Genomic DNA, 9,955 nt, shown 5'->3' on the forward strand with positions numbered 1-9,955 from the left:
AAGACTGAACAGAGTCATAAAAGGGTAAAATGGAAACAAAAAAAATATGAACAGACGTTCCGGTTTTTCTTCGCGTAAATCAAGGGATCATAACTCCACACGCCATTAACCTTAATGTTCGGTTCCCGCCTATTCACTTCGTCTCTCCCCCCACCATATATCTACCTCCCCCCAAAAACCCTAATCACCTAAATCAAACATTACCTCTGTAAATTCTGAAGCGGCACAACAATTGGGAACTTCAACCAGTCTTTGTTCAATCGAAGAAGCGTCAGGTAGTTCACCTAAATCGACCATCCACAATCAGCGCTCGAGCCCAGACAATCTATCCCGATTCCTCCAAGCAACGACCAGGAAAATCCAACAATCAACGACGGCAATGGTGAATACTCGGGCATCTGGATCTGCAACGACTGACGGAAAAGGTTAGATGTTTGTAGTATACCATTGCCTACACAGCTTTCAAATACTTCATACCTAAAACGGCTTTTATTGTTCAACCAGTGTATCAGAGGAGGAACACTAAAACCAAGCCACCGCGGATCCCCAAAGCTCAAACCAGTAAATTGCTTTCCCCTCCTAGTTTATTTAATGATGTAATACCATATCAATTTTGGAAGCAGCGTATGTAATTGTGATATTTTACGAACTATTAGGAAAGTCCCTAAAGTAGGCTGAGTGTACCTCTTGAAAAAACTATTCTGCGACTCCGAAACAGATGTCGTCTTTATCAACGAACTATTAGGAAAGTCCCTAAAGTAGGCTGGAACCCAATACCTTCTTGATTCGAACATAGAAACAAACCATTCAGAGCCAACAAGATCATAAGTCTCCATCACATTCTTCCACTTGTCTTCAAACTCAGTAGGTTCAATCAACTCAGACCAAACACATGAATTCAAATCCTTTTTAAAATCATTATTTCCAAGAAGTGACTTAGGAACCTTTTCAGCTACCTTTGCCATGATGTGCCACATACACCATCTGTGCCGTGTATTCACAAGAACTTTTTCAACAGCTACTTTCATGCCCAAATCTTGATCAGTAATTATCAACTTCGGATGTATGCCCATGCATTTCACAAACTGATTAAAAAGCCAAGAGAACGAATCCGCACTCTCACTACAAAGCAAACCAGCTCCAAATGACACTGCACGGCCATGGTTGTCCTTACCAGTAAACGGAGCAAAAATCATTGAGTACCTACGATGGAAAAAATGAGAAATACAAGATTTACTCGCGCATACTGATATATCAAATAATATGTCATAATAAAACAAAGTAATAACATAACAGATACATGCATCAATTTTAATTAATTAATTTTTTACCTGTTAGTTGAGTACGTAGTATCGAAAGAAACAATGTCACCAAATTGCAAGAAATTCATCTTGGCAATAGGATCGCACCAAAACAAATGATTCAAACGACTCCGGGAATCAACTTCATACTCGTACGTGAAGGCATCACAATTTTCCTTCTTCTTCTTCAACTCATCTATGATCATTTGGGCGTCACATCCTTCAGCGTATCTTCTGATATCCCGTGTATAGTTGCGAATGTCCAACACAGTACAACCAACAGACTCATAACCGCCCATCAACTCAGTAAGCAGCTTGAAAGTTAGAGATGGCCCGATATTAGCTCCAGCACAATCTGAAATAAATTTTTGATGCACTGGTTCAAGTTGACGATTTAGCCTCATGAACTTGTGGTGTTGTACATCAACCATGGGATGGTTGTGTTCTTCTTTAAAGTGTTGAATTACGTAACCACGATCTGAATCAAATTTGAAAGCAACAGAAGCATTACATCCACATTTTTTTGATTTGCGTCGTCTTTTGGGTTGTTGATCGTTAAACTTCTGTTCACCCTCTCTATTACACACCATGTAAAACCATAAGGTGATATCATCAACCTTCTTTGAACCGTTCTTCCTTGTATCAAAACCGACGCGTCGCCCATAGTTCTGGTATAACTCAATTGCGTTGTCCAAAGTAGGGAAGCTACGACCAACATATGGTTTAAGTTCTATTGGGCATTCTGGAATATTTAAATCTGAAATAATTCAAAATGAGAAAATACCCAAAAAATAATACCAAACAAAAATAATCCGTCAGCTGGAATTAGTATGCTAATAGGTAATAATAAACTGAAATCGCTTCATAATTGATACTACTATCAAGAAAATAATAAATTAAATACAAAGATCCAACTCCGAAAATTAGTATGATTATACGTCATAATAGGATGTAATCGCTTCATAGAAGTGATACAACTATCCTTTACAAATATGGGTAATACTAAACACACCTATAAGCATACATTAGGTACGTTGCTACCAATTCTATACTAACAGCCTGCACTAAAATGTCATAGCCACACGCCAACTAAGTAAGAGTTACATCGTTACTAATATTGATAAATACGCAAGATTAAAATAAAGTAATATAAGTATAATTCTCCAAATGATGTTTAAAAGGATAACCTGTATTCTGCACAATGTCATCTACGGGTGACTGATTATCTACATGGGAAGTAGATGGCGTTTCATAATCCATTCCCGGATATCTATATCATAACAAAATAGAGCAAATCTTCTTCTTAAAACACTAAACAATATCAATGAAATTTCAGAAACATAAATTCATACGTCTACATAAAAATTACTCACCGTATATATTTGACAGATATACAAGAACCACAAATTCAAACACTGGATGGAAGATAGCAATTTAAACGGAAATGGCTAGCATCGAGATTTTGGAATGGAAACTCAAATGTTGACAAGGAATTATACTACACCGCAATAATAACATCGACGGAGAATTTTTGCATATCTACAAATGTTAAGACTATGCAGAACTACATTAATTGGAATGGGGTATGCAAATTAGACGAAATATTGAAGAAGAAGATATTATGGGCTAATACACTACACTAAAGAGCAGTTAGGGGAGAGAAGACGGAGCACAATTATAGGAATTACAATAACTAACAATATACTGCATTTACTTAATTAACCTTTGTAGATTATAAATAATTAAAATAATAATATTTTCTAATTAAATCTGGCGGTTAAATACTTTAATCTTAAGATTAGATTGTCTCATCCAATGGATGTAAATCGGTCTGTAATTCTTGGTTTAAGGCCATTTTTGTTTTGATCAAATACCTATATATATATATATATATTAATCACCATGTAATTTATTGAGTTATGAAAAATCCAGACAATTTATATGTTCAAAATTCAATTAAATTCCGAAGCTCTAAAGGATTAAAAGAAATGAAATGCAGTGTTATGTAACTCGGCTCGGCTAGATAAAACTTATTCGAACTCTGATTCTATTCATATTCTAACAAGCTTAAAAATAATCTTGTAAGGCTCTCTAAACAATACGACAAATCTGATATCAGTCTTTCTATTACATAGCCATCATTTTCTTTGAATCTTTTATCTCATACACAGTGCTTAAATGAGGGATCCAAAAAATAATTCTGGATATCATCTACCTGCAGTTTTTTTTATAAAGTGTTGCCGTTTCGCAGGTTGGCAGTAGTGTCGGTCAGGGTGGTCAAAATGGTCTCACCAACTTCGGCTTTGCAAAGTGGGCACGATGCGTTGATCTTGAGCCATTTATCCACGCAGTCTTTGTGGAACAGATGGGAACAGGGCAACTCGCGGAGTTCATCATTGTTTCCGTACTTGGCTAAGCAAATGCAGCAGGACTGGATAGCAGAATAACATGTTAGATTCTGAATGAGACGATCCATATTTACCAATCATGGAAGACGTAAAATAAGATGTAACATGTTAGATTCTGAATGAGGCAAAAATTGATCATTTAATCTCTCCTACTTTATTCTAACTCAACTTAACTCACTGAACATCAATTTCGTAATTCACAGGCCCAAAGAGATGCATGAATTTAATTGGGAAGGAGGTAGTAATAAACAACCAACTTTGCTAGTTAAGAAGAGATGAGTGAGGCTTACTGCATCTTCTCCAGATACTGCTCGCTCTTTCTCTGTTCCAGCAGCCACGATCCCACCTTCACTCTCTTTGTCATTGCCGTTCTTAACTTTCTTTACTTTGAACTTATACACCGGAAGAGAATTTATCGAATCTTGAGTGGCTCCTCTATTATGCGAAAAATCTTCTCTGAAGCCCAGAACTGATATTATACAAGGGAGGCAGCAGCAGATTGTAGTGCACAAAATAAAAGGCATTGCATATCCAATACAGCTAAAGGCTAGGAATACTATACACAACCTGTAAATAAAGATATAGGGAAAAATAAGTAACTAAACACAAGTTGTGTAAAAGTGTGTGGACAGAAAAGTGAGCGACCGGATTATATTAATCAACATACATGGAAAGAAGAAGATTTGAATAGATTGAGCAAATTATGATTCAAAAGCTATAGGTAGGTGGAATTTTGCTTTACCTGTACAAATTGGTGGCTTCAGCAGACGATGAGTGCCCTCCAAAAATCCATACATTTCCAACCACAAACCAAACAGCAAAAAAGCAATCCAAACTCATCTTGAAATACTCAACAAATACCTTAAGCCTGCAAGGAAGGAGAAAGAAACCAGACTCTTTATACCTTGCATGCATAATGATTGATGGCCCGAATGATAATTAACTATTTCTACTTCATCAACCTTACTATAGTAGTACTATATTAATACACATGCATGACTCATATGTAACGACCTCGCATTCACTGACAACATCCACGACTCATGGTAATTCTTGGTCACAACTCTTAGGCTACAATAATTTCTAGTCGTTAATTTAGAGGTGCATACATCCTGGAAAAGAGACTCCTTTCTTTAACAAGAAAAGTTCGGTGATCACTCCATCTTTCCAGTTTGAAAGAGCAATTCTAGCAGTTTGCACATAGAGTAATCTCCAGTAAGCACATTAAACAATTTTCAAGCATATTTCGTGTAAGTCTTTTATTTGCCATTTCGTGCATAACCAAAAACAACTTTGAGAATATAAAGTGTCCCTAAATCTATAATCCAATACCAATCTACCGGCAAAGTTAAACAAGAAAGAAGCTGAAAAAGAATATGTTGTAAAAGCCTCAGCAGCTACTGGCATAAGAAATCACAAAAGCAAGTGGCAAAGGGAGTATATTTCGAAAAATACAATAGCATCAGTTAATCTCAGAGGCAGATCAACCAAAATCAAATTCTCCAGTAGTAAATTACAACTTGACTATGAAAAGTTTGCAAATATATCCACTACCTTCGAACAGAGACTTTGCAATACCATTCACTCCTCAACGATTACGCTACAGAGTTAATCAAACTCTAATCTCCTTACATCTAGAACGAATCAGAGTTTAAGTAGAAAAGACAGTGTCAGTACCTTGGATTTGGTAACCCGTTACTCTGGCTGCCTCTGGTTGTTGTACTAGTTGTACGTCGGTCCTCCCCTTCCATGGCTCTCCTACTCGTCGGACCAGCATTATTGTTTCCCTGAGAAGGATCCACACGACTCTGAGATGCATCTAGTTCAGAAACCTGGTTTCGATATCTAAATCGCCAATATAAAAGGGGAAGGATTGAAACACATCCAGATGCATAACCAATAATCCACGCTCTCAAAGGAGCACGGGGCTTCTCATGCTTTGATAAAGCTAACACAATTATAGCAGCGATAATTTGGCTGAGTGTCAGCACTAACTCCACCGATATCCACAGGCCAGAATTTAAAGGACTTCTTTGGCGGCCTCGACTATTTCCTCTCCGGATGAGAGACGAGTTTCTTGAAATTGGTCCACCAGAGAAGAGCTGAGGTTGTTGATTTACAGGAACTCTTGAACTAGTAGATGGCTGATCTTCACTTTGATGCCGCTCCAAGCCACTCGACTGCCTTTCGTGTGATAAACTGGACGAAGCATTGCTGGTACTAGCAATATCTATAACATGTTCACTACCATTACGTGTATCTGCACGCTCCATCAACAAAGGGACTTTGCTTGTTAGGCTCTTACGATGAAGTCCCTGAATGGGAAAAGCCATCCGATTCCACAGAACAAACACCACACAGAGAAAACATGGGACGAGAGACTAGTATTCAGGCTCCCCCAAAAATGCAGATAGTGCAGTAGGCTTAAATCCTAATCCTCCCAAGTTTCACAACTTCAACCAGATTACACAATCCCAGCATCCTGTTGAAGGTACATAAAGCAAGAACGTCATAACCAGCTTACTCGTTTGATTGCATTTAAAAAATCATGCATGTTTAACCAAACACAAGATTGATAACCAAAATGATAAAAATCTCAGCATTCACATTCCATCCTCATCCAATTTAAGGCTAATAACTAACCCCCAATATGCGACTCTAACATCGGTTCAAGTCCTCGGAAATCAATACTCCCACACTGTTTTACAGCCCCAACAAAAGCTCACTGACCAACACAACAACTCTCCAAACAACACATTTAGTAAATAACATAGCAAAACCTTAATTTAACTTGCAAATGAAATCATAGACAGAACAAACACATACAACACACAATTTTTCTATAACAACTAAAAACAAGTTAATCATATCACCAATTCTATCTCAATCCATATATCACTGCAGAAACATACACCATATCAGAATGATTGGCGAATAAAAAAGTGATTATAGTCAAACAACAAAAACCTAATTAATTCTCGACCCCATAAATACAATTCCATCAGCTCTAGATCGTTGACCATCTCCCAAAACAATTTCACAATTTTCCCCCACCGCAAAAAAAAAAATTAAAAACCAACAAAATTATTCTACTACTTGTCCTCATCAAACCAAAATTGCACGCGATTGGGATGAGGAAAAAACAAAATAAAAAATAAAATCAACTACCTAAAATAAATCGTGAATTTCCGCAGCTAAAATGGTAATTTATCTGAACAAATCAAAATGAAAAAAGGAAAATTGCTGACCGAATAACGAATGACTGAGGGAAAGGGTAATCAAATGAAGTTTTCTGCGGATGAAAGCTTTGAATCGTTTTATTTTTTAATTCACTTTTTTTTCAACATATTTCATTTCCTCTTTATATATATTTATATTTATTTTCGTGGATGATGACGTGATCAAGAATGGTAGACTGGGCTTCGAATATTCGATATATACGATTACAATAATATAATCCCGAAAACAAAATATAATCTCGATTTAAATGTTTAGTCATAGTTCCATTTTATTGGAATATCTCCGTATATGATTATTCATTATTGTACAAATTATCTCTAAAAATCATAATATGAAAGCTTTATATTAAAAAATGAATAAATATAATCAACTTAATATTTTTTTATTAGTGGTCGATATTAATATAACATTTGATTTGTTGTTATAATATCACAATATTTTATTTGTTGTACTAACACTAATACTCCCAAGATTTATTTGTTTTCTATTTTTTGAGGTTAAAAGTTAAAACTCTGCGGCAAATCCAAAGCTATATTTAAGAAAGCAGGCGGCATTTTTTATACTTTAATGTTCTATAGTCCAAATGGAACAATACCGTATTAGAATAAATTAAGAGAAATACACACTTTTATGTTGAAAGAATCTGTAGTTAAATATAAATGATAATCTTAATGCAGATCTGAATCAAATACTGTGACTAAATATGAATGATATCTTAATGCATGTCTAAATCAAATGTTGATGTGTATCTTATAATACAATGTTTTGGTATTAAATAAACACAATAAATTTAATAATTGTTGATAATAATACTTTTACTATAAGGTTGTATTTGGTATATTAAATAGTCACACTAATTCAATAAAGAGTAATTGAAAATGATACTCCATTTCGAGTAAACTACAACTTTAAAACAACGATATTTGCAAAATGAAGATATTGCTTCTAACACGTTGGGATGTCAAATTATGGATAATCTACCGATTAATTTAAAGACTATGATGAATGTGTTATGCTTTTACTGCAAAAGTAATAAGCATACTACTGATGGTTGGGCGAATTTTTGATGGTAGTAAATGCAGGTAAAAGAAAATATAGATCACGACACAAGGAATTACGTGGTTCGATTTACTGAGGTAAATCTACGTCCACGGGAAGAAAGGAGGGCAAGATTGTATTGCTTGATCTGGTTTTCCAGCTTACAAATACAGACTTGCTATATGATATTTGATGTCTAGAGAGCTTTCTTTTTCTCCTCTTTAGTCTATCTGATCTAAGTTCTATTTATACATTGAACTAAGATCGTGGCTTGCATCACCACTAACTAGGTCGTGGCTTACATCATCACTAATTAGGTCGTGGCTTACATCATCACTAATTAGATCATGGATGTCGTGGAGGTCATGAGATCCAGCATGGGTCCACCACTAAATAGATCGTGTAGTGGAGGTCGTGGAGGTTCTGCATGAGTCCACTATCTCCCAGTTCGGTCGAATACTGAGACCGAACTGCTGAACTATTGCCGAGCAGCTTTTGCCGATCTGAGAGTAGAGCTTGATTGGTCGGCTTTTACCGAGCTGTAGGCTGGGGCCGAACTCTTTGGTAATGCCGAACTGATACTCTTCCTTGGGCTGTGGAGAGTAGAGCTTGATTGGTCGGCTTTTACCGAGCTGTAGGCTGGGGCCGAACTCTTTGGTAATGCCGAACTGATACTCTTCCTTGGGCTTTGGGCTGATGGGCCGTCACTGCTATTGGGCTTGTTTAGTACGTACCCCATCACATACCTATAGATTAAACAACGTAGTTAATAATTCACAATCAATCTCAATTAAACCACCATATGTAACAATATGTTTCCATTCATAGTTCTTACTATAAACAAGCCGAAATCATAAATTTATCGTCTAAGTTATTCACCTATCTTATAAGCCAAAGTGATATATTAAAGCCAAAAACTAAAACCATTGGTGTTTCCACCAACTTTGATGGTCACTCGTCTCCATATTGATGGAATTTTGATACTTTCTCCCTTTTTTATCTCTTTATTCATCGGTTTTTTTTCCTGGAGATTTGGGTGTGAGAGCTGCATGGGCCGTACGTTGGATGTGACGATGGGGAAGGCTGCATTGTGGATGCCACACGGACCATGACTTGGGTGATTGACACACACGATATGTGTGATTTCTCAAGGCTTATTTCTTATGTTCTAATTTCAAACTTCAACCGATTTTCATTTCAATCTCGATTAATTACACACAAGGGATGACTGTACAATTGTGAGTCTGAAAGCATAATAAACTAATGAAAAGCCAGGTGACAATCATGCTTATTTGGTTCACATCATATAACAATATTATGATAATAGTAATATTAATCAGATACGATCAACATCATACAATAATTGAATTTAACTAATTATAAACACTAAAGATAACTACGTTCTTTAAAACAAACACAACACCACTTCTAAGAGCATCTCCAGTAAGACTGGACGTCAAATAGCCCTTACACAGCCTTCACACTGCCACATCATCAGCACTACAATTCTCCTGCCACATCAGCTTGCCACATCAACTGGACATCAAATAGCCCTCACATAGCCTTCACACTACCTATCCACATCACTAATAACAATTATATAATTTAATTTACACTCGTATCAACATACGGAATTTAATTTACGAGACAAATACGGAAAATTCGAATAATAATATTAAAACTTAAAAAGTACATTAATTTTTAAAAAAAATACAATAATTTAAAAAAAAGTACCAAAATTAAAAAGTGCATTAATTTTAAAAAGTAAAACAAAATCACTCCTCGCCGCCGTCCTCGTCTCCGTCGTCGCCCAGCGCTTCTTCACCGTCGTCGCCGCCGCCTCCGTCGCCACCTACGCCGCGGCTATTCCTGCCGGTGTCCCTCCTCATCGCCTCCAATTCTTCACGTTGGCTCTGGAGCAATACACGAAGAAAATCCTTCACCTCGGGGTCCACCGCCGCTTGGAAG

At 36.5% G+C, this 9,955-nt stretch overlaps 2 protein-coding genes across 4 annotated transcripts; both read right to left on the bottom strand.

The window, feature by feature from the left end:
* Positions 1 to 284: 284 nt before the first annotated feature.
* LOC121744589 (protein FAR1-RELATED SEQUENCE 5-like) lies at positions 285 to 2,561 on the bottom strand. Its single transcript, XM_042138185.1, has 4 exons — positions 2,489 to 2,561; positions 1,332 to 2,058; positions 685 to 1,203; positions 285 to 579 (listed from the first exon to the last, which is right to left on the bottom strand). Exons 1-4 carry the CDS (start codon positions 2,559 to 2,561, stop codon positions 285 to 287), a joined length of 1,614 nt encoding a protein of 537 aa, XP_041994119.1.
* Positions 2,562 to 3,331: 770 nt separating this feature from the next.
* Positions 3,332 to 7,059, bottom strand: LOC121743234 (E3 ubiquitin-protein ligase At1g63170-like). 3 transcript variants are annotated; one of them, XM_042136473.1, is made up of 5 exons: positions 6,958 to 7,059; positions 5,387 to 6,191; positions 4,452 to 4,577; positions 4,000 to 4,276; positions 3,332 to 3,732 (listed from the first exon to the last, which is right to left on the bottom strand). In XM_042136473.1, the coding sequence occupies exons 2-5, from the start codon at positions 6,040 to 6,042 to the stop codon at positions 3,529 to 3,531; spliced, it is 1,263 nt and encodes a 420-aa protein (XP_041992407.1). In that variant the 5' UTR covers positions 6,043 to 6,191; positions 6,958 to 7,059; the 3' UTR covers positions 3,332 to 3,528. The 3 variants fall into 3 exon arrangements, with proteins under 3 accessions (XP_041992407.1, XP_041992408.1, XP_041992409.1); XM_042136474.1 differs by having other exon boundaries at positions 6,878 to 7,043; XM_042136475.1 differs by lacking the exon at positions 6,958 to 7,059 and adding an exon at positions 6,353 to 6,798.
* Between the last annotated feature and the right edge of the window lie 2,896 nt (positions 7,060 to 9,955).

Source organism: Salvia splendens, chromosome 8 (assembly GCF_004379255.2).
Source record: "Salvia splendens isolate huo1 chromosome 8, SspV2, whole genome shotgun sequence".
In the NCBI taxonomy this organism is placed as follows: Eukaryota; Viridiplantae; Streptophyta; class Magnoliopsida; order Lamiales; family Lamiaceae; genus Salvia; species Salvia splendens.